Below are 26,125 nucleotides of genomic sequence, written 5' to 3'. Positions count from 1 at the left end.
GAGTCACAGGTTTTGTTTTTTAAGCTTTAACCATCTTAACAGAAGGCACAAAATTAGAATGCTACATAAAATCCTATGCATACTGTGAAAGCACAATTAAACATTCTAACTAATGCACTGGAGGAATAAATGCCCAAGATTAGTAGATTTTTGGCTCCTTGGTCAGAGACTCAGAGTAATATGCTCATCTTGAAAATATTCTATGAAGACTGACTCAATGGTATTTTAATGTCTAAGTGTCAGACTAGAATAAAGGCAGGATTGTGTAGAAAACAATGATTTTAGACATGCTTTATCAAATATTACCAAAGTTGTTCTGCTAAACAATGAAGCAGTTTTAGTATCTTTACTTGCATGTTTTAATATACTCCAGGTCAAAAATTAGGAGAAACCCAAGGTATAGGAATTCAGTTTAAGCTGAAGGTCATTTTCAAACTTTGCCACGTGCTTGCCTGAATGTTTTGGACACAGGACGACGCAGCATTTGGTTAGAGTATAACTAACCATTTAAGCACCCTACATTTCTGGAAATCCACGCTCACCCATCTTGAAATCAGCAGAAGCTCCCCTTCCATCATCGGAGAAGGGAAAGCCCAGCTGCAACTCTTCCTTCTCTTCACCCCTACAGATGCAGCCCATTTATTAATGCCCAAAGGAGACCAGAAGCACTCCTGCAATGAGCACATCTGTGGGGTAAACAATGTACTGCCCTGGGTCTGAGCAGGCTTCCCACTGGGCTGCAAATACCACATTTTTAATTAAATAAAAAAATAATCAAATTACAGGCTAATTAAAGCCAGAAATACACAAACTAGAAAAAAAACATACCCTAGATTGGAAGCTTAACATGACAGTTAAACCCTTAGGCCTGGTCTAACTAGCAAGTTATGTCGAATTTAGCAGCGCTAAATTGAATTAACTCTGCACCCGTCCACACAACAAAGCTATTTAGTTCGACATAGAGGTCTCCTAAATTGGACTTCTGTACTCCTCCCCAACGAGGGGAGTAGCGCTAAATTCGACATGGCCATGTCGAATTAGGGTAGGTGTGGATGGAAATCGACGCTAATAGCTCCGGGAGCTATCCCACAGTGCACCACTCTGTTGACGCTCTGGACAGCAGTCAGAGCTCAGATGCTCTGACCAGCCCTCAGGAAAAGCCCCGGGAAAATTTGAATTCCTTTTCCTGTCTGGGCAGTTTGAATCTCATTTCCTGTTTGGACATCGTGGCGAGCTCAGCAGCACTGGCAACGATGCAGAGCTCTCCAGCAGAGATGACCATGCAATCTCAGAATAGAAAGAGGGCCCCGGCATGGACTGATCGGGAAGTCTTGGATCTGATCGCTGTGTGGGGCGATGAGTCCGTGCTTTCAGAGCTGTGATCAAAAAGACGGAATGCAAAGATCTACGAGAAGATCTCCAAAGCAATGACGGAGAGAGGATACAGCCGGGATGCAACGCAGTGCCGCGTGAAAATCAAGGAGCTGAGACAAGGCTACCAGAAGACCAAAGAGACAAACGGACGCTCCGGATCCCAGCCGCAGACATGCCGTTTCTACGAGGCACTGCATTCCATCCTAGGTGCGGCCGCCACCACTACCCCACCACTGACCGTGGACTCTGAGGATGGGATATTGTCCACGCCCGCTTCCTCTGAGATGGTAGTGGACGGGGAAGAAGAGTAAGGAGATGAGGAGGACGAGGCAGTCGACAGCGCTTACAACGCTGATTTCCCAGACAGCCAGGATCTCTTCATCACCCTCACGGAGATCCCGTACCAACCGTCCCCAGGCGTTAACCCGGACCCAGAATCAGGGGAAGGATCAGCCGGTAAGTGGTTTAAACATGTAAACATTTATTTATAAAAGAATATAAATATTAACTGTGGCTTTTTCATGATTAGATTGTCCTAGGCACTTAAAGTTCTAGTCTTTGGCAGTGCAACTGCTGCAAAAAAAAAAAAAAAATCTAACAATGTCCGGTAAATCTTGATTGGTTTGCCCTAGGCGCTGTACTGTTTAGCCCTTGCCAGTGCAGCTACAGTAAAATTCGGTCAATATATCCGGGGATAGAGCAGAAATCCTCATGGGACATCTCCATGAAGCTCTCCTGGAGGTAATTGGAAAGCCTTTGCATGAGGTTCCTTGGGAGAGCGGCCTTGTTGTGTCCTCCGTAGTAGGAAACGTTTCCGTGCCAGGCTACCATCAAGTACTCCGGGATCATTGCCTTGCACAGCATGGCGGCATACGGCCCTGGTCTTTGGAGGCTTTCCTGAAGCATGCGTTCTTTCTCGCTGTCAGAAATACGCATCAGAGTGATGTCGCTCATGGTCACCTGCTTTGAATTAGGGCAATTTAGTATTGGGACTGCTTCCCTGTTCCTTTACAGAACTGTAACCGCCGGTTTACAGCCTTGCGGTGGAGGTGGGAGAGGGGCAGCATAGAGGGATCTTTCCCGGGGACAGCCGCGAGGGGGTGGGACAGGGGCAGAGTTCATGCTTGCCGGATTGCTGGCAGCAGGAACTGGCCAACGCTAGGAGCATTGCTTTGAACGTGAAAGTAGGGCAGTGCTATTATTAAAGTTTTAAGCTGCCACAAGTCTACGGCTTACCATGTCAGCCCGCTACCCAAATTCTGCTGTGCTGTTCCGATTCTGTGATCTGCACTGCAGGACCCCAGGGACTGAATGCGAAGGCCAAAAATTCGACCTTGTCCTGAGTGCACGTGATAGGTGCAGTGAATGGTCTTTTTCCACAGAGAAAGACTATTTTCTTTGTTCACCCAAAAATTTATCTGAGGAATTCACTCCCTTTTTCCCATCCCACAGCTGTGGCTGTCTCCCGACCTACCCTGTCATCAGACTCCCAGAGGCTGTCGCAGATTAGGCGTAGACGTAAAAGGACACGGGACGACATGTTCTCGGAACTTATGGGCTGCTCCCGAGCCGAGGCAACCCTGCAGAGTCAGTGGAGGGAGAACATGTCCCAAAACCAGCGAGCACACAGCGAACGGGAGGAGAGATGGCGTCAGGAAGACCAGCAGGCGACTCAAACACTGCTTGGACTAATGAGGGAGTAAACTGACACGCTCCGGCGCCTTGTGGATGTTCTGCAGGACCGGGCCCCGCTGCAGTCTATGTGTAACCACCGTCCCCCACCACAAAGTCCCATACCCCCCTCACCGAAAGTACCAAGAAGGAGGGGCTGCAGAGCCCGTGAAAACTGTCACTCTACCCCTGCAGACTGCTCAAGTGGCAGGAGGCTGTCATTCCCCAAAATTTGGTAAGTCCTTTCCTTCCCGCATCACCCAATCCCCCATCCCAGTTTCATCCCCTAACTGTCCATTTGCTAATAAAAAAATACGTTTCTGTTAATTGCTGTTTCCATCAGGTTTTTTTTAGATGACAGTCTGTTTTAAGGGGGGGAAAGATGGTTGGTACAGACACAGGGGCAGGTTCAGCAGCAGGTCACACACACAGTGCAGTCACTAGGCACCCTGGTCAGTCTGGGAGGTGGTTTTCATTGTCTGTTGGGGGCTGGGGGCTATGAGATTTTTTGGCGGTGGCAGGGCGGTTACAGATCTTATGCAGCGGTCCTTATCCTGGATCACAGAGCCACGCAGCAAGGAATCTGTAACCGTTCTCCCCCTGCCACAAAAAGTCACATAGCCCCCACACACAGAGCCCCGAACAGGAGGGGTGGCAGGCTCCGTTCAAACAATCAGTCCACCAGTGCGGACCACTGTAGAAGCAGGAGCCTGGCATTCCTCGAGTTTAGAAGCGTCCTTTGCATGAGTATACTACACCCGCTCCCCACCACAGTCTGCGTCCCAGTTTCAACACTTTCCCGCGAAAACAGTAATAAAACGTTGTTCATTAACAAATTTTCAGTGATTTTATTTTTAAATGTGGGTTGGAAGGGGGTGAACGGGGTACCAAACTGGAGAGGATTGTGAACAGTCACTGGGTAAAGAAACGGGGGCAGGTTCAGCTTCTCTGAAAACCAACAAAATTGTCACAGGTTACCCTGCTCACTCAGGAACCTAGCTTTCAAAGCCTCCCGGATGCACAGCGTGTCCCGCTGGGCTCTTCTAATCGCACGGCTGGCTGGCTGGGCGTAATCATCAGCCAGGCAATTTGCCTCAACCTCCCACCCCGCCATAAAGGTCTCCCCCTTGCTCTCACAGAGATTGTGGAGCACACAGCAAGCTGCAATAACAATGGGGATATTGGTTTCGCTGAGATCGGAGCGAGTCAATAAGCTTCTCCATCTCCCCTTGAGACGTCCAAAAGCACACTCCACCACCATTCTGCACTTGTTCAGACGGTAGTTGAGGAGTTCCTTTTCACTGTCCAGGGTGCCTGTATAGGGCTTCATGAGCCATGGCATTAGCGGGTAGGCTGGGTCCCCGAGGATCACTATAGGCATCTCAACATCCCCAACAGTTATTTTGTGGTCCGGGAAGTAAGTACCTTCCTGCAGCTGTCTAAACAGACCAGAGTTCCTGAAAACACGAGCATCATGAACCTTGCCCGGCCATCCGACGTAGATGTTGGTAAAACGTCCCCTGTGGTCCACCAGTGCTTGCAGCACCATGGAAAAGTAGCCCTTTCGATTAATGTACTGGCTGGCCTGGTGGTCCGGTCCCAGGATAGGGATGTGAGTTCCATCTATGGCCCCACCGCAGTTTGGGAATCCCATCGCTGCGAAGCCATCTATGATCACCTCCACGTTTCCCAGGGTCACTACCTTTGACAGCAGTACATCAACGATTGCCTTGGCTACTTGCATCACAACAACCCCCACGGTAGATTTGCCCACGCCAAAGTGGTTCGCGACTGACCGGTAGCTGTCTGGCGTGGCAAGTTTCCAGAGGGCTATGGCCACTCGCTTCTGGACAGTCAGGGCTGCTCGCATCCGGGTGTCCTTGCGCTTCAGGGCAGGGGACAGCAACTCACAAAGTTCAAGGAAAGTTCCCTTCCGCATGCGAAAGTTTCTCAGCCACTGGGATTCATCCCAGACTTGCAGCACTATGCGGTCCCACCACTCAGTGCTTGTTTCACATGCCCAGAATCGCCGTTCCACGGCATCAACATGACCCATTGCCACCATGATGTCCACGGCGCGGGGTCCCGTGCTTTGTGACAGGTCTGTGCCACTCTCAGACTTCATGTCCTCATCGCGCTGCCGTAGCCTCCTCGCCCAATTTCTCAACATCTGCCTCTGGAAAAGGTGGCTGATAAGGTGAGAGGTGTTGACAACGGCCATAACTGCAGCGATGGTCGCAGTGGGCTCCATGCTCGCAGTGCTGTGGCGTCCGCGATGTCACTCAGCAGAAACGTGCGCGAACTGATTGCCCGCCGGCACTTTCAGGGAGGGAGGGCGGTAGTGACGGTTGGATGACAACAGTTACCCAAAACCACCCTCGAAACATTTTTTCCCCCAGCAGGCATTAGGGGCTCGACCCAGAATTCCAATGGGCAGCGGGGACTGCGGGAACTGTGGGATAGCTGCCCACAGTGCACCGCTTCCAATGTCGACGCTTGCCCCGTTAGTGTGGACTCACACAGTCGAATTACTGTCCTTAGTGTGGAAACACACGTTCGACTTTCTAATATAGATTCCACATATTCGATTTAAGTGACATCGAAGTACTCTCGTAGTGTAGACATACCCTTAATTCCAATGCACCATTTATTACTATCTACTGCTCAAAACATACTACAGCCTCTCCAGAGCACAGAAACCCTCAGACTACTTACAGCTGGCTTTGCGGTTATTCCTGCACACATCTCCACCTCCCTCACTTGTCAAACTCTTCACATCCTTCCAAAGCGCTGGCAGCACTCAGCTGCCTCTCACTATTGATATATATTGGGCAGCAGAGCTGAAGTTCTTTGACCAACTAAGATCTGCCAAGTAAGGGCTGGCAAGCCAGCTCAGAAACAACCACCACAGCTTACTGCTTACCTGCTCTGGGCTTCCCAGCTGCCTTCCTGTCATGTTCTGGGGTGCAACCCAGACCAGTAAGAGGTAGTGTCACTGCCTGCTCTGCAACCCTGGGTACCTTAAATGTTCTGCTGCTGTGGCCTACAGCCCAGACACCAACAGCCCACAGAGAAGCATGCGATTCCGTGAGTGGGATGCACAGCACACACTAGTTCAGTGTTCGGACCTCAGCAGCCTGCCTACAACATAACAGCCCCACCGTGGCTTCCACCAGCCTGGGTTACTACTCACAAGGTGATTCCAACACAACCCCAGACCTGAATATCCACAAAAAACTGTCCACCTTGAAATGTCCAGCCCTCTCCTGGAAATTCAGAGGAGTAATAAGGTGTGTTGCTACTTTAAAGAGACAAACAGCAGCTTGCTGCTTTAACTGGCATTAACAATCACTTCAACTCATACTCTGCACCGGGATGGTTTAAATTAAAAACAAAAAAGACTGCATTTGAACTCACTTAAAATAGAAGGATAAAGACCAAATGGATAGAAGCAAATAAAAAGTAAAATACTCTTTGTAGTGGCTAAGACTTAATAAGCTACAGCCTTGGTTCAAGATAGATTTCTTACCAATCTTTTTCTTTCCAACCATGGCTGATGTTCTCACTCAGGACCTTCCACAAAAATATGGAGTACTGGTTTCCCTCTAATTTCTGGGGATTGGGGGGGGGGGGGGGAAATCTTTCACCGCAGGAAAATAATCCCCCCCCAAGCCTCCCTTCTCCTGAAGTATCTAGTACTAGCAACTGTCAGCAACAGGTTACTGGACTAGACGGGCCAACAGTCTGACACAGTTTGGCAATTCCTACATTTCCTACTCTAACATCTCTACTTTTGCTTCTCCCATAGGAGCTGAAAAATTATGTTTGGCTTTTCCTACTCCTTAGCTCTCTTGGAAAGGGCTGATGTTACTGTACAACATGCTTCGTTTTTTTCTAGCCCGCTGTACCCATCCAGATGAGCTATTAACTAATTCTACTGCAAATGCAGACATTTCATGCCAATTTTAACTGTTGGAGAGAAGATTCCAAATGATCAGAAAGAAACTCAGCAGCCATGTGAGAGGCTGGTAAGAAACTTGAGCCAACGTGGCTCATGCACACACACATAACTTTTCAGTAGGTAGGTATCTGGAAGTCCTAAACATGAAGGCAGATCTACCAACCCTAAAAAGTTCTTGATACTTATTTTCCTCCCCAAACTGCTCTATTATAACTGAAAGGTTCTTATAAGTAGTATGTGAGACGACTTTGTAATCATCAATTATCTACTTCTTAACAGCCTTCTGAGTTACGTAAATGGCACGACAGCATGCACCTAACCAGCTATTAATAATTAACAGTCTTCTAGTAATCAGGTTACAAAAGCACCAGCTATGCAATGCCATCATAAAAGCTTTAAGGTTCTTCTTGAGAGAGACTGTTCCTGTACAGCCTTGAATTAAGCTCAGAGTAAGTCATACATGTGCCACCTTCAGAAAATTCTGTTTCAAATGAAACATGGCTATATCTTTGTGACATTAACAAGGGTGGGAAGTATTGAATGCCATTTGTCTAGCAGTTAAATATTAATGGCTTTGAAGTTTAGAGGTATAGCTTTAAAAAAAATTACAAACTTATCCCTGACTTGTCAATGGAAAAACTGCACTGTAATTTAGGATTTTTTGTTTAAAGTCTATCAAAATTTCTTGGAGACACTTTAAAGCAATGCCTTTGAGCAATGGCAGCCCTCTGCATTCTTTTGAGCATATGGTTGCTGGAGTGAGACTTCAAAATACAGGATCATCCCTGGAGCTTGACATCCCTGATCAAAAATTGCATTAAGTGGAAAAACTTTTAGTTACTAGAGATAAATCTGATTTCTTTCTACACTGAAATAGATTCACCACCACCACCACCAAAAATTTTAACAGTTAAATATCTAGATTTTCACCCTAATTCAGCAAAGTTTTTAAACAGGTGAGTAGTCTCACTGCAGTCTATGAGACTACTCCTGTACGTAAGCAAGTCCTCATTCACGAAATCAAAACCAATCATATCACCCTGCAATACCCACTATTAAACACCTACACATCTTAATTTATACATCTTTCACATCCTCCCAACTCGCTCGTCTTCCATGCACTCCAGGGGGGCATGCCCCAGACTTTGGGAAACTGCTGTAGATATCTGTAATAGTACATTCCTCCCCTGCCTCATGCTTTGATGATCAGCAAAATAAGTTAATGTTGACACTTAACTCAGATGCCCATAATATTTTAAGATGCACTGAAATGAAAGGTCAATTCAGGCTTTAGAGCTGCTGTTTCAAGCAGTGGGCAAATCCAGGAAGACATCACTGCATCAGTTAGTCGTAATCATAACATACTTAACTATACCATCCTTTTTAAAATTAGAACCAAGACTCTGGAGAACAACTGAGAGGTCTGTCCCTACCCCCTGGCTAGTCCTTCACACCAAGCGGGTGCACCCCACACTTTGGGAAACTGGCTTAAAGTTAGGCACATACATATGAATCAGGGCCTTAAACATGTATGAAGAGCATGCTCTGTGCTGTACAATATAGAAGACAACCCATCTTCAGCCCATCCCAGGAGCCAGATTCATAGCGTAGGTCTGTGCAGCCCAGGCTCTGAAGCCTAGGGAGGGCAGTGGGCTTCAGAGCCTGAGCTGCAAGTTCAAAGTACTGTTTATGCAGCCCTTAAAAAGAGCGCTAGCATGAGCCTCACTACCCAAGTCTATCAACCCAAACTGAGGCTTGCTCCTGCAGGCTGTGTATACATACCCACAGCAAACTATTTGTAAAAACATTAACTGCACTGTAGTAGGATTCTCTCACCCACAACTGATAAACCTATATTTGGAGTTCAGAACCACTAGTTTGCTGTACATCTTCTATAGGGAAGTAAAGCCTTGACACCTATCTAGAAAAGGTTTCCAATATTTTATTTATAAGGTCACGCACAATGTTTACCTACATTCCCTCTGAGGGCAGTATAGAGCCTTAAAAACATGCGTTTGTACTAGTTTGCATGAAACTTATTTTCTTTTCTGGTTCTTACCTCTTAACCAAATCAATACTTTGATAAAAAAAAATCATCATGTGATACCACTTTGACCTTGAGGAGTTGGGAATAAATATTGCAATGAAATGTCACACACAGATATATTTATTTAGTGACAGCAGATCAAAGTCGGTTTTCTGAGGATGCAAAGCAACAAGTTTGTTGTTTTTTTCAAATCAATTTGGTAATAAGACACTGAACATATCAGAACAACAGACACTACACAACAACATTTTACTTCAGATCATCAAAGCTGCAGCAAAATCTGTAGGTCTCCCAGATAGGTGTCATTATCTTTTCATTTCAGTGCTTGATATCAGACGAATAAGAAAGTTGAGACTTAATACTACTGCAGTTTCATCTCAGCAGCAGAGGAAACAGGAGAAGTGTAAGTGCCATAAAAAAGTTTCATTACTTAAAATTCATATAATTTGTATGTTTTGATCCTTTTTTAAAAAGGCCCACCATTTTCTCCCATGAGATGTCATATGTATTTTTCTTATCCAATTGCAGAAATTCAGAAAATATAAAGTTTCAAATCTCTTTTCACATTCTCTGCTTTAGACCTAGACAAAGCTGAAACAAGGGCAAAACTCAGATTAATGGCTGCATGAAAATGCTTCCTTATACTGGGAACTTCCTGTTTTCAGGTATATGGCTAAAAACTACAAACCCCCAATCATGAATCTAGTCATATTTATCTAGACACAAGGCTGTCAGCCTAGGAAGAACACAGTAGAGGCTGACAATTGAAGTTCTCTCCCACCAAACATGCTCCAAATAAAAATATATTAATATTATAGAATCTTTACACCTTGTAAGCACAAACACTTTTATTTAAATAAGTTTAAAATTTCAGAACTAAGATCTCCACCATGAAGAGGGGAGGAAAAATGAGTTAAGCCAGGAAGGCCAGGGGGAGGGAGATGTACAACAAGCAAGAGATGCAGTAATTTACACTTAGAAAGTTGACAGTTTTTCACTTAACTACAGTGCCCATTAAACCAGGGGTGAACAAACTACAGCCCACGGGCAGGATCCAGCCCATCAGGGCTTTGGATCCGGCCTGCGGGATTGCCACCCCTGTGGTGCCGCAGGGATGAAGGCAGGCTCCCTGCCCAGGCCCCGCTCCGCTCCCGGAAGTGGCTGGCACCACACCCTGGAGGCCCTTGGAGAAGGGAGGACAGAGGGCTCAGGGCTCCACACGTTGCCCTTGCCTGCGGGTACCTCCCCCGAAGCGCCCATTGGCCGCGGTCCCCGTTCCCAGCCAATGGAGCTGTGGGGGGCGGTGCCTGCAGTTGAGGGCAGCGCATGGAGCCCTCTGCCCCCCCCCTCCCCAGGGGCCACAGGGACATAATGCGGGCCGCTTCCAGGAGTGGCATGGGGCCAGGATAGGCAGGCAGCCTGCCTTAGCCCCACTGCACACCGCTGCCACCCCGGAGCCACTCAAGGTGAGCAGCGCTGGGCTGGAGCCTGCACCCCGAACTCCTCCGGCACCCTGAACCCCTGCCCTGAGCTCCCTGCCACACTCTGCACCCCAACCCCCTGCCCTGAGCCCCTCCCAGCACACTGCACCCCCTCCCATACCCCGCACTCCCTCCCGCACCCTGCCCCAGACCTACATTCATGGCCCTGCATGCAATTTCCCCACCCAGATGTGGCCCTTGGGCCAAAAAGTTTGCCCACCCCTGCATTAAACAATACTTCATTGTTTTACTCCTTCAGCTTGCAGGGGATGTGGCTGTAGGAGGGGATATTTGACATCACTATTTTTTTACTATGGCTAGTAGGCATCTGGTACAGTCAGCATTCTCCTCATCTTTCTTAAATGGAAATCAGTTGGAGAGGATTAGGCTGCCTTGTAGAGAAAGATATTCCCCTACCACAGAGGAGTTCCCTTTCCTTAGGGTATATTTAAGGCCCCTTGTTTTCAGTTTACTGATTTTTAACTAAAACTCCAGTTTTTACTGAGTTCCAGCTTTTGTAAAATGTAGAATATGCCCAAATTCTGGGCCACTCAAATACAAGAAACCACAGATTAGGTTAAGAAAATCCAATACATCAGGTAGATGTGTTTATGTTAATAATAAATTGCCTTGCATTTACACAGTCTCTTAAAGTAAAATCATGAGTGGAATCTACACACCTGCATGTATCTACTGTTAGGGTACACTTTCATGAAACTAACTGCATTAAACTGCTCCTAATTTCAATACTCTGAGTTTTCTTTATTAGTTGCTTTCTTCCTGTCCTACCATTTCCCATTATTAATCCTGATATTTATCCAGAAAACTGGTGCTAATTTTTGCACTGATTTTCACTTGTTTAATTTTTGTAATAAAAACACTGATAAATTCCAGGGAAATTTTAAGCAAAATGAAATGAAAACAAGAGGGCCTTTGTTAGATTTGCTGTTTTATCACTTGTCATCCTCCTTCTCTCTCTCCTATTTAAACGGCCTCTTTTCCCGTATTCTCTGCTCTCTCCCATACATCCTCTCACCTTCCCTTCCCCAGAAAAATCTGACCCTTGTTTACTTTTAACTCATCATATTCTTCCTCCTACTCCCTTCTACATACCAGACCATTCACATCTCAGACAGGCCTGGAAAATTTTACCCAACAGGTATTAAGTTTAGTCATCTTTCTGTTAGATAACACCAGATATGAAAAACGGGTGACACCCACTGTGCAGGGGTATTACCCAGCTGAAAAGCTAAACGCCAAGGCAATGCCCGTAGACCTGGCTCCTTTTCTATTAGCCTCTGGATAACTGGTGTCTGAGATCTGAGGCACCCCTTCTCCCTCCCTCCTTCTGTGAGCATTATGTCTCTTCCCTTTTGACATTGCACCCACAGCTTCCTTACTGCTCAGAAGGATGGAGGTGGACATAGGCACCCACTCCATAGGTACCAACGGAGAAAAATTAGTAGTGCTTAGCACCCACCGGCAGCCAAGCTCCCGCCTCTCCCCTACCAGCGGCCCCGCTGATCATCCCTCCCCCTCCCTCCCAGCACCTCCCACCCGCTACGAATAGCTGTTTCCCGGCATGCAGGTTGGCTCCAGAACGGAGGGGGAGGAGCAGGGACGGAAAAGGTGGTGCAGGGGCTTGGGGAAAGGAGTGGAAGGGGCAGGGCCCGGGGCAGAGGAGGGGTGTTGAGCACCCCCTGGGTAGAGGGGAAGTCGGCACCTATGGAGATGGAGAAGGCAAATAATAAGATCTGTTATTCTACCGCTTGCTCAGTCTTTGCATTTGGCTCTCTTTCTTTCAAGCAAACAAACAGAGCACATGCATGCTTCCAACCCATCAATCATCATCAACAGCAGGTGAGTGATACTGGAGTATCAGTTTCACTAGTGCTCCAAGTTTCCGAAATGCTCCAATGAAAACTGACATGTATCACAGCAATTTCAGTCAGCTGCAGCTTGACAAAAACAACATGCAGCAGCAGCACTGGAGCAGTCTGCAAACATCACTGCTTTGGTTTATACTTACTTCACATTTGGATTATTGTTTTTAAAAAGAGGACAGAAGCTTAGATGCTGCAGTTGGTGCCTGAACTCACCAGGGTTGCCAGGCATCCAGTTTTCGACCAGAACACCCAGTCAAAAAGGATCCCTGGCAGTCTGGTCAGCGGCGCAGCAGAACTAAGGCAGTCTTCCTAGACTCTTGGAAGCGGATGGCATGTCCGGCTCCTAGATGCAGGGGTGGCTATAAGGGCTCTGTGCACTGCTCTCCTGCCCCAAGCACCAGCTCTGCAGCTGCCATTGGCCAGGAACTATGGCCAATGGAGCTACAGGGGCGGTGCCTACGGGCACAGGGAGTGCACAGAGCTCCTGTATCCACCCCTGCACCTAGCACATGCCAGCCACTTCCAGGAGCCGCCTGAGGTAAGCACTGCCTGGCCAGAACCCGCAACCCACACCCCCTCTCACACTCCAACCTCCTACCCCAGATCAGACCCCCTCGTGCACACCAAACCCCTGCCCAGCCCTAAGCCTCCCACACTCTGAACCCCTCCTTTCTGGACCCACTCTGGAGCCCGCATCCCCAGACAGAGCCCGCACCCCCTTCCACACCCCAACTCCCTGCCCCAGCCAAATGAAAATGAGCAAACAACGGGGGGGGGGGGTGAGGGATAGAGTGAGCGGGGGCAGGGCAGGGGTGTTTATAATCACACAAAACCAAAGTTGGCTTTGTCAGGTATTCACCCACGAAAGCTTATGCTCCAATACACCTGTTAGTCTTAAAGGTGACACAGGACTTTTGCTTTTTACAGATCCAGACTAACATGGCTACCCTTCTCATATATGCAGTTGAGATACTTAAATGTTAGTTGTGGAACAACAGAATAGCTATCTCCAGGCCTGTTCTAGAAGATGGGGGGAACATGGGCTGTTATAGCACGGATAAAGGAGAGACAAGACAGAACTGGGTGGGGGAAATCTTATCAGTATCTTAGATGTCTGTATACGAATACGAGAAGTATGGGGAATAAGCAAGAAGAACTTGAAATGCTAGTAAATAAACACAACTATGACAATTTGCATCAGAGACCTGGTGGGATAATACACATGACTGGAATATTGGTATAGAAGAGTACAGCTTGCTCAGAAAGGACAGACACGGAAGAAAGGGAGGAGGGTTTTGCTTTATATATTAAAAATATATACACTTGGACTGAGGTTGAGATGGAAATAGGAGACAGACTTGTTGAAAGTCTCCGGGTAAGGCTAAAAAGGGGTAAAAAAACAAGGGTGATCTCATGCTAGGGGTCTACTACAGACCACCTAACCAGGAGGAAGGGGGATGAGGCTTTTTTTTTTTTTTCCCCTTTAAAACAAAAAATCATCCAAAGCACAGGACTTGGTGGTGATGAGGGACTTCAATTACTCAGACATCTGTTGGGAAAATAACAGCAGGGAACAGATTATTCAACAAGTGCTTGGAATGTATTGAAGACAATTTTTTATTTCAGAAGGTGGAGAAAGCTATTGGGGGGAGGCTGGTCTAGATTTTATTTTGACAAATAGGGAGGAACTGGTTGAGAATTTGAAAGTGGAAAGCAGCTTGGGTGAAAGTGATCATGAACTCATTTCATGATTCTAAGGGATGGTAGAAGGGAGAACAGAAAAATAGAGACCATGAATTTCAAGAAGGCAGAATTTAGCAAACTCAGGGATTTGGTAGGTAAGTTCCCCTGGGAAGCAAGTCTAAGGGGAAAAACAAATTGAAGACAGTTGGCAGTTTTTCAAAGAGACATTATTAAGGGCACAAGAGCAAACTATCCCACCGCGTAGCAAAGATAGGAAGTATGGCAAGAGACCACCCTGGCTTAACTAGGAGATCTTCAATGACCTAAAAAAAAGGTCCTACAAAAAGTGGAAACTAGGTCGAATTACAAAGGATGACTATAAACAAATAAAGTATGTAGCGACAAAATTAGGAAGGCCAAGGCACAAAATGAGATCAAACTAGCTAGACACAAAGAGTAACAAGAAAATTTGCTTCTAATGTCTTTGTAGAATGAGGAACACCAAGGACGGGGTAGGCCTGTTACTCAATGAGGGGGGGAAAATAATAATAGAAAATGTGGAAATGGCAGAGGTGCTTAATGACTTCTTGGTTTCAGTTTTCACCAAGAAGGTTGGTAGTGATTGGACATTTAACATGGTGAATACCAGTGAAAATGAGGTTGGATCAGAAGAGGCTAAAATAGGGAAAGAACAAGTTAAAAATTACTTTGACAAATTAGATGATGTCTTCAAGTCACCAGGGTCCAATGAAATGCATCCTAGAATACTCAAGGAGCTGACTGAGGAAATGTCCGAGCCATTAGCAATTATCTTTGAAAAGTCATGGAAGATGGGAGAGATTCCAGAAGACTGGAAAAGGGCAAATATAATGCCAATCTATAAAAAGGGGGGGGAAAAAAAAAAAAAAAAAAAAAAAAAAAGAAGAGGACAACCCAGGGAATTACAGACCAGTCATCTTAACTTCTGTACCCGGAAAGATAATGGAACACACAAACATCTAGAATATAATAAGGTGATAAATAAAACAGTCAGCATGGATTTGTCAAGAACAAATTGTGTCAAACCAACCTGACAACTTTCTTTGACAGGGTAACAAGCCTTGTGGATGGGCGGGGGGGGGGGGAGGAGGGAGGAAGTGGTAGACATGGTATGTCTTGACTTTAGTAAAGCTTTTGATATGGTCTCACATGACCTTATAAACAAACTAGGGAAATACAACCTAGATGGAGCTACTATAAGGTGGGTGCAAAACTGGATGGAAAACCATTCCCAGAGAGTAGTTATCAGTGGTTCACAATCATGCTGGAAGGATGTAACAAGTGGGGTCCTGCAGGGATTAGTTCTAGGTCTGCTTCTATTCAATATCTTCTTCAATGATTTAGATAATGGCAGAGAGAGTACACTTAAAGTTTTGTGGATAATACCAAGCTGGGAGGGGTTGCAAGTGCTTTGGAGGATAGGATTAAAATTCAAAATGATCTGGACAAACTGGAGAAATGGTCTGAAGTAAATAGGATGAAATTCAATAAGGGCGGGGAGAGACATGATAACAGTTTTCAAATATGTAAAAGGTTGTTACAAGGAGGAGGGAGAAAAATGTTTTTTCTTAACCTCTGTGGCTAGATCAAGAAGCAATGGGCTTAAATTGAAGCAAGGGATGTTTAGGTTGGACATTAGGAAAAACTTCCTGACTGTCGGGATGGTTAAGCATTGAAATAAATTGCCTAGGTAGGTTGTGGAATCTCCATCATTGGAGATTTAACAGCAGGGTAGACAAACACCTGTCAGGAGCGGTCTAGATAATACTTAGTTCTGCCATGAGGCAGGGGGATGGACTAGATGACCTCTCAAGAACCATTCCAGTCCTCTGATGCTATGTGTTTAACTTTAAATCCTTATAAAAATCCAAGCTTAGGGCTGCTTAAATCACCTTTGTATAGGATGTATTCACACCCATTCTCAAGGGTCAAAAGTCAACAAGTATAGAGGTTAGGGAGTGCTATGGAAACCTTCTCCCACGCATACTAGATCTAGTTAACCTTACTTGCTCTTATTTTCTAGCAGGGAACCTGTACAGAGGTTGGGGGGGTGGGGGGGAAGGAAGCAATGACAATGAAATCCTTCCAAATCTAAGCCAGGACACAAAGCAGTGTACAAGCCACTCCATAACTGTCAGCACAGATCCAACAGTAGTAGTAGTCCTCTATGAGCTCTACTTAGGAGAGCTATTAAGGGGAGTTGCAATTTGCTAGTCTACTGTCCATACCTGAGCCCTCATTTCAACCTCCAAATCCCTTTCTCACACAGTTGCTCAGACCCAATGCAGAACCTTTGCTCCATGATGTGCAGCGACTGCAACACCATACATGCTGTTCATGTCTCCGGATGAATCACCACTAGGCCATCTCAGTTACACCCAACATTAAATAGGATCCATTCAATGCACAAAACTGAGCATCAGACTTAGATGGACAACTAATCTTATGAATTGGGTACAAGGGCACATTAGCTTTCAAGTTTTGCCCAGATAATTGTTAATAATTGGGAATGGTTTTAGAACATTTTACTAGATGCCCACAAAGCAAGGAAGAAGACTGCACCAGTTAAAAACAAAAAACAAAACAACAACCACCATACACTGGCTTAGACACAGACAAAGTGAAGACCACTACAAGAAGAGTTAAGGACGATAAGAAAGGTATTTTTAAATGGTACAGGTCCGTTACTAGATGGAAGTAGCAGAACTTCCAATAATACAGAAGAGGCAAGAGTGTTCAAGAGACATTTTGGTTCTGCACTTGAGGAAACATGATTTAGTCATATCATGCAGTGAAATCCTTACCATTCCAATAGCGACTCAGGAGAATGTTATACAGCAGCTACAAAAAAGTTTAACATTTTATTAACTTGCATCCAAGAGTTGAAAAAAAAATAAAGGAGTTGCCACGGAACTCTCTAGACCATTAATGTTGATTTTCAATAACTCTTGGAACATGGGTGAAGTTCTAGAAGACTGCTAATGTTCTGTCAATATTTAAGAAGAGTAAATGGAATGACCCAAGTAATTATGGGCATACCAACTTGACAACAATCCTAAGAAAAATAATGGAGGGGCTGATATGGGACTATTAAGAAAGAATTAAAGAAAGGTAATATAATTAATGTCAAATCAACATGGATCTATGGAAAATAGATCCAGCCTAACTTGAGGGTTGTTTTTTTAAAAATGTGATTACAAGCTTGGTTGATAAAAGGTAATAGTGTTGATGTAATATATTTATTCCTCTGTAAGGTATTTAACTTGGTATTGCACAATATTTTGATGAAAATCTAGAATGATGCATTTAATATGTGCCATGTTAATTTTTGTGTGTGTTAAGAACTGGCTAAGTGACAGTCTTAAAATACAATTTTAGATGGTGAATCATTCTCAAGCATGTGTATTTACAGCAGGGTCCCTCAGGGATTGGTTCTTGGCCCTAGGCTATTTAACATTTTTATCAACAAACCTGGAAGAAATCAAACGATCATTGATAAAATATGAAGATGAGACAACGATTGCAGGAGTGGTAAATAACGAAGAGGACAGAACAGATTAACTGATGACCAAGCAACCCAGATTGCTCTGCGTTGCTTGGTCAACTGGTCATAAGCAAACAGCACTGCCAAATGTGAAAAATCTAGGAAGAATGCAGGTCACACTTAGTGAGTTGGGGACTATCCTGGGAATCAGTGACTCTGAACAAGACTTGGGGGGGAGGGGTGTCATCGTGGTTAGGCATTTAAACATGAGCACCCAGTATGATGCTGTGGCCAAAAAGGGCCATCATAATCCTTGGATGCACAAACAAGGGAATCCCTAGTAGGAGTAGGGCGGATATTTTACTTCTGTATGCACTGGTGCAACTGCTGCTGGAATAGGAAGTCTAATTTTGGCATCCACAATTCAGGGATGTTGATAAACTGGAGAGGGTTCAGAGAAGAATCATGAGAACGATTAAAGAATTAGAAAAAGGATGCTTTATAGTGATAAATTGAACAGATTAAGCGCCTTGACTCCAACAAACAGAAGATGAAGAGGTGACTTGATTAGTTTGTTTATATGTGAGGAGCAAATATTTGATAATGGGCTCTTCAAGCAAGCAGAGGCATAACACAATACAATGGGTAGAAGTTGAAACTAGACAAATTTGGATGGGAAATAAGGCATATAAAAAAAAATTAAGAGCAAGTGGAAGTGACATACCAGCAAGAGGTTGTGATGAATTCTCTATCATTGGCAATTTTTAAAATAAAAATTTAATTAACGGATATCTTGGGGGGGAGGGGGAAACAAGACAAAAGACCAAAATTAGTTCAGGGAAATTCTATAGTCTGAGGTACTGCATAACAAGCCAGATAATCACACCATTAGTTTATACCTGAACCAGTTAAGCACTTCAGTGCTTGGCCTGTTAAGCATATTAAGTGGTGTACATTTTTACACTGCTGCTTTGCTGACTGTGATCCAGCCAATGTCATAAATGACCATTTCATACCCAACTTAAAGTTATACTACGCATGAGAGTTTGGAGAGTTACACTTGAGAATCTGGTTCCCTCTAACAAAAGAGGAGGCAAAACCCCTAAACACCAAAAGCCTCATTTATCTTGAATAGAAACACTTCAAAAACTAAACTATTTTCCTACATTTGCAAAATTCCATGAATAAATAAATAAATAAATAAAGTCTGCCTATCCCATAGTGGACAATATCTCATAGGAATATCTTGTTCCTATTAAAATGGGAAAAGAAGGAGGCGGCAAAAACAAGGCTTAAAGTTGCAACCAGAGATCCATTTTAACTACGCAATTACAACAGATACCTCCATAAATGAAGTATATCAGTTTGACAGGGAAGGAGAAATTGTAATGAAATAGAGATACTATGGATTAAATTCAGCCTTAGCATAAGTGGGTGTAATTTTCATCAAGTCAATTGGAGCTGTCCCAGCTTATTCCATGGATGAGTTCATCCCCACAGCCAACCATGCTAGATTACGAACTCAATGTATGCAGCTAGCACACCACAATTCCAAGTGACCGCTACCATAACTCAAATCTATGTTGCTGTCCAGAACAAGACTGTTATTGCACACAGCTCTGTGGAAAGACAAGCAAAAATGAAAGCCAAGTTGATGGGGGTGTCTATGAAATTCTAGTTATTACAAGGATAATACCATTTAAACCTGTTTGGAAGAGTTTCTTTCACTATTTCAATTAATTTCACCCAATTAAAAAGTGTACAGCACAATTTCTTAAGACACTTTGCAGGACAAGACTAGCGTGTTTATTGAGAAATCTTATGGTACAGATACTGCTCTTTTTATTTATAGTAGCTTAATACTAATCTTAAGAAGCCTGAAGTATTTTACTGTAGGATTTGTAAAACTCACTAAGGAAACCTTTCTGCTTCCTCTCACGTGTCTTCCATTCTACGCACCCATGCTACACTGCTTAGAGGAGGAAGAGAAAGATGAAGATGGAAGTCTGGCAGTTTTAATCTTAATTTTATTGCTTTGATAAATTTTAGACACTTGAGAATATTAATTTTTCAACAGTGTGGAAAAACATTTTCCTTAGATCATTTCCATACTGTTGACATTTTGAGGACAAATGGTTCAATTCACAACTTTTAGGATTTACATTTGCCATCCACAGGTGGTAGCTTTTTTTAGTAGTATAACACAATGGAACAAACATGTTTGATTATCAAACATAACACCCTATACAAACACTGCTGATCTCTAGATATTCCAAGTCGGCTGATTATATTTAAAAATCAATTTCCTATTTTGTTACTCGAGTAGCATAGGGACACTGTACCTAGTACAGAAGGCACTATTTACAGAAGTACAGAAACCAACGACAAGAGATTCCTCTTTCAGATTCAACACAGGAGGATTTCTCAAAGTTGCAGTAGAGAAAGTAAGCGTGCAAACTATTTAAAAAAAAAAAAAAAGTCTGACAGTACACATTCTTCACCTTTTAATTAACTCTGGCATTTTGAAACACACAGCTGTTATGACACAATATTTTGATTATAAACAGTGCAAAAAAAGACTGGCCCACATTGCTAGTAAAGAAAAAACACTGCTACAGTACTGTATAACTCCTCAATAGATCAATATCCATATTGTGGCCCAAATCTTTTAGGCACTTGACACTTTTACTAAACCTTTCAGAACAGGCCAAAATAGCATACGTTGTATTTGCACAATACCACTCCTTAATTGCAGCAGAGTATTTGCTATTGTTTCTGGAGCTAAAAAATACTAGCATTCAAGTTCCCCCCCATGAAACTAAAAGCAAAGTTTGTAACACAAAACATGAACTAAAGATCCAGAGCAGAGAGATCTCATACATTAGGTAAGAGAAAAAGAGCATTCCCCCCATCCCCCTTTTATGGTAATTTCTGGATCATTTACTTTGCAGGACTTTGAGAACTGGCTCTGGGCTCCATGACAGCAGCAAAGACTTTACTGAAGATGTGATGGGTGCATACAAGCATACAGCCCAGACTGGAAACATCCTGGTTGGGTTAAGGCTTGAATTCTGTTGCCATTGCATCTGCTGCTCTTCCACTGTTTTGTTGTGAGAGGGCTGCAGCCTTACCAGTCTCTCTGGTAACGAGCTGTCGCAGGCATTTCAAAGGGTAGCTCTACACTTACAGCAGCGTATAGCATACAGACACTATACCCGTGTTAGCTGGACGTGCAGACAAGAGTGTGTAGCTGGTGAGGCACAGCTTTGGTGAGTAAAGTACAGACATGCCAGAACCCTAGTGTATATACCCCATATGGCTCGCTACATGCCCAAGCGGTGCTTTCTACATCTACACTGCTACTTTTCTGCTGCCAGAACCCTTCCAGTGAAGGGACTTGGGCAGCAGTGAAAGACTCCAGCAGGGAGAGGCTCCCCACTGCCTCCTCCCGCCAGAACCTCTCTCTGCCACCTGTAGCTATACACTGCAGCGTGAGTACAGCCTGCCTGTCACTGCAGCATGTAGCAGTGGTGTGCAGGGTATGCATAGCGAGGTTAGAAAAGGCCAGAGACTGCTGTCCTGCATCTTGTGAGGCAGAGGTCACACTGTCCTGTTTGCTGTGGTTCACCAGACTCTTATTTTCTGCTGGAGGCTGCTATCTTGTGCTTCAGAATCTAAGGTTCCACTTCAGCCTTATTCTTGAAAGGAGAATCTCAAAAACATGAGCGGAGCATGAACAGATGCAGACACGTCACCACTCTTTCATTACTAATTTTAAGCTATAAATAGAAAAGAAACAACTCTGGCTCAAAGAAAGGGAAGGAGGAATGAGATCGGTAGAGTGCACTACAGTAAGTACAGCAGCATAACAAATGGGACGCTGAATGAGGAAAGGCAGGAGCCTTTAGGACAATGTAAGTCATCATGATAAGGTCTCTGGTGCAAGATAATTGGCAACCGTATGCAGGGTCATAGCCTTGTTGGTCCTAGGATATTGGAGAGACAAGATGATTAAGTAAGATCTCTTATCAGACCAACCTCAGGAATAGTTCTGTGTAAAATCAAACTTTTCTCCCCCCCATCAGTTGGTCCAATAAAGAGATTGCCTCACCCACCTTGTCTCTCTAATTGGCAGCTGACTCCTGTGCATAGTGACTGTTGGCAAAAAGAGAGATACAAGTATAAGTGTCAGTTAAGATTAGAGAGAGGGGGACATTTCAGGAGACAAATGTCTTAAAAAGTTTAAAGTTTTAAAAATAGTTTCCAGGGAGAAACACTGAATCTCTTAGTCTCAATCTGCTGTATGTGTATAATATTATTTTAAATCTTGAAGAAAAAAAAAAAAATCAGAAAAAAAGTAAGTCATCTAGAAATTTTTTTGTATACAGGAGGACTGGTATTTAAATAAAAACATCCAAGAGAACTCTTTCCTCCCACACAGATTTTATCCTCAGAAAAGCACAAAGAGGAAAGAGACCCATATGGAGTTATCGGAAAGACAACACAGAAGCAGAACGAGCCTCTTAGATATCAATTTTTACATGAAGAGTAGTCATTAGGTGTAAAAATGGTTGTATACGTGACATTAAGTACCACATCATGCTACTCCGTCAGCAGGTGATTTTGCCACCTTCCCCAGCCCAAGTCCAATAATGATGAAAGAGGGGTCTACTGCTGGTTTAAGAAACCAGCACATACCGTACTCTATTTTTGCATGTTGTTCATAAAACCCTTTGCCCTGTGCAGTCAGTACTCCACAGTTAGACTTTAGTGCCCATTGCTTGTGTTAATTTAACATGACCACTAGTTTCTGAAGATTATTTCTCTCTACTTCATAAAAAGCTACTATTATCTGGCTGAATTATAAAAGCCAAAGCCCTTCACCACAAGATTCTTGGTATTATTTAAGATTCTATAAAATTTCATAAATAAGACTGGGTCATTCAGGAAATTTTTTCAAAGCTATAATCTTGAGATTGCAACACATTAAAATTCAGTATTGGATATTTTTTAGAATATATTTTTATTTATTTACCTTTTTGCTTCCTCTAGATGGCATAAATACTCATAAGCAATGTTCTGACGCCTCCGCTCATCCATTTCTTCTGCTGAAAGCCTTTCATCATCCACAATAGCTGTAAACAGAAAAACTATGTCAAATTACACATAATTAGAGGTGACCCTCAAAGCAATTTTACTAAAAAACAAAACAAAAAACTGCTGCAGCTGAGAAAATGCTCTTTATAGGACTTCACTGAGAAACATTTGCCAAATACAGAAGTACTCTTACCACACCAAGTAAAAAAAGATTAACCGTGTTAGATCTTAAAATGTTGTGGTTTTAAGTTTTATAAAAGTATTGGGGAAATTTCCTCCAACACTCTCTTCCATGCACCACATTCAGTATCCTAACATTCACACTTTCCCCTCTGATTTTAGATTCTTCATACTATTTATCTGAGGGGCATGCAGAGTTCAATTATTTTTTTCCACCACCTTTTTTAATATGTGGAGGGAAGATAAACTCCCCAGCAACCACTTCTTCAGGCAAATACTAAGATAACAGGTAGTAGACCTTCTAACTGGAATTCTTCTTACTCCATTATATACAATCCCCATCACCAACCTCCCTCTTTTGTAAAAATTAAAGTCCTGACCCTCAAAGGATAACTTCTCCAGTATATGTGGGTACAGTTACCAAGATTGCACAGATAATTTCCTGCATAGTCTTCTGAAAATGTAGGCCTACAGCTTCTATGGCACTAACTTGGCGAAACTACCGGGTAAGTCCTGCAATTACATTCTGCCTATTAAAAACCAAAAAACCCAACCACCACCACCTGTAACTAACAAAACTATGCCAGTCACCATGCTTATCTATTTGCACGTTATTCCTCATCACCAGCCTTTGATCTATTTGTTTCTTTTGGATTGTAATGCTGCTGGAGTGGGGACTCACGTTTGTACAGCACCCAGCACAACATGTCTCCATTACCCTAGCATAAGTAATTAATTCTCCCTGTGCAGTCTCCACTGGATAAAGTAACCTCCATTTTCAGTTCTAAAAACGATTGTGGGGGTAGCATTGCTATGTGCTGTCAAGAAGTTAGGTTGCACCCCAGCGATAGTTGCATTTCTGTGTGGGTAAAGTTATCTCTATAGTTTGCAAGAGCACTTAGTGGATAGAAAATTCTGTATTTGTACAATTTCACTTCGCAATCAGCCATCAGTGCCACAAGCACACTGCCAAAGCCAGAAAAATAAGAAAATTAAACCATAGTAAATAGGGCTGTTAAGCAACTTTAAAAAAAATGAATCATGATTAATCGTGCTGTTAAACAATAGAAAACCATTCATTTTAAATATTTTTGGATGTTTTCTAAATTTTCAAATCTATTGATTTCAATTACAAACACAGAACACAAAGTGTACAGTGCTCACTTTATATTTATTACAAATATTTCCAAAAAACAGAAGAGGTAGTATTTCAATTCATCTGATACAAGTACTGTAGTGCAATCTCTTTTTTGTGAAAGTTGAACTTACAAATGTAGAATTATGTCAAAAAAATAATTACACAAAAATAAAACAGTGTCAAAGTTTAGAGCCTACAAGTCCACTCAGTCCTATTTCTTGTTCAGACAATTGCTTAGACAAATAAGTTTGTTGACATTTATGGGGGATATTGCTGCTCGCATTTTGTTTTCAATGGCACCTGAAAGTGAGAACAGGTGTTCGCATGGCAGTTTTGTAGCCAGTGTTGCAAGGTATTTACATGCTGAACGTGCTAAACATTCATATGTCCCTTCATGCTTCAACCACCATTCCAGAGGACACGCATCCATGCGGATGATGGGTTCTGCTCGATAATGATCCAAAGCAGAGCGGACAGACGCATGTTCATTTTCATTATCTGAGTCAGAGGCCACCAGCAGAAGGTTGCTTCTCTTTTTTGGTGGTTCCGGTTCTGTAGTTTCCATGTCAGAGTGTTTCTCTTAAGACTTCTGAAAGCATGCTCCACACCTCGTCCCACTCCGATTTTGGATGGCACTTCAGATTCTTAAACCTTGGGTCGAGTTCTGTAGCTATTTTTAGAAATCTCACATTTCTTTGCATTTTGTCAAATCTGCTGTGAAAGTGTTCTTAAAATGAACATGTGCTGAATCATCATCCAAGACTGATGGAACATGAAATATATGGCAGAATGCGGGTAAAACAGAACAGGAAACATATTCTCCCCCAAGGAGTTTAGTCACAAATTTAATTAACACTTTTTTTTAAAATGATCATCATCAGCATGGAAGCACGTTATCTGGAATGGTGGCCGAAGCATGAAGAGGCATATGAATGTTTAGCATATCTGGCACGTAAATACCTTGCAACGCTGGCTACAAAAGTGCCATGTGAATGCCTGTTCTCACTTTCAGGTGACATTGTAAATAAGAAGCAGGCAGCAGTATCCTCTATAAACGTAGACAAACTTGTTTGTCTTAGCAATTGGCTGAACAAGAAGTAGGACTGAGTGGACTTGTAGGCGCTAAAGTTTTACATTGTTTTGTTTTTGAGTGCAGTTATGTAACAACAACAAAATCTACATTTGTAAGTTGCAATCTCTTTATCATGAAAGTGTATTACAATACTTGTATGAGATGAATTGAAAATTTTTTTTGTTTTTTTTACAGTGCAAATATTTGTAATCAAATATAAAGTGAGCACTGTACACTTCATATTCCGTGTTGTAATATAAACCAATACATTTGAAAACACAGAAAAACATCCAAAAATATTTAATATATTTCAATTGATCGTCTAATAAGAACATAAGAATGGCCGTACTGGGTCAGACCAAAGGTCTATCCAGCCCAGTATCCTGTCTACCGACAGTGACCAATGCCAGGTGCCCCAGAGGGAGTGTACCTAACAGGTAATGATCAAGTGATCTCCCTCCTGCCATCCATCACCACCCTCTGACAAACAGAGGTTAGGGACACCATTCCTTACCCATCATGGTTAATAGCCATTAATGGACTTAACCTCCATGAATTTATCCAGTTCTCTTTTAAACCCTGTTATAGTCCTAGCCTTCACAACCTCCTCAGGCAAGGAGTTCCACAAGTTGACTGTGTGCTGTGTGAAGAACTTCCTTTTATTTGTTTTAAACCTGCTACCCATTAATTTCATTTGGTGGCCCCTAGTTCTTATGTTATGGGAACAAGTAAATAACTTCCTTATTCACTTTCTACACCTCACTCATGATCATATCCCCCCTTAGTCTCCTCTTTTTCAAGCTGAAAAGTCCTAGCCTCTTTAATCTCTCCTCATATGGGACCCATTCCAAACACCTAAACATTTTAGTTGCCCTTCTTTTCTAATGCCAGTATATCTTTTTTTTTTTAATATATGAGGAGACCACATCTGTACACAGTATTCAAGATGTGGGCGTACCATGGATTTATACAAGGGCAATAAGATATTCTCCGTCTTATTCTCTATCCCTTT

General features: G+C 43.2%; 1 protein-coding gene across 2 annotated transcripts in view; it reads right to left on the bottom strand.

Annotated features, from left to right (window-relative positions):
* Positions 1 to 26,125, bottom strand: part of IQGAP2 (IQ motif containing GTPase activating protein 2) — a 236,203-nt gene that overhangs the window by 153,944 nt on the left and 56,134 nt on the right. For both annotated transcript variants that reach the window (XM_054031558.1, XM_054031559.1), the window contains exon 2: positions 22,662 to 22,761. In XM_054031558.1, the coding sequence (XP_053887533.1) occupies positions 22,662 to 22,761 (100 nt within the window). The remainder of the gene's footprint in view (positions 1 to 22,661; positions 22,762 to 26,125) is intronic.

The sequence above is a fragment of the Malaclemys terrapin genome, chromosome 6 (assembly GCF_027887155.1).
Source record: "Malaclemys terrapin pileata isolate rMalTer1 chromosome 6, rMalTer1.hap1, whole genome shotgun sequence".
Taxonomy (NCBI): domain Eukaryota; kingdom Metazoa; phylum Chordata; order Testudines; family Emydidae; genus Malaclemys; species Malaclemys terrapin.
The sequence above is the reverse complement of the archived record's forward strand: the minus strand, read 5'-3'. Positions and strand labels throughout refer to the sequence as shown.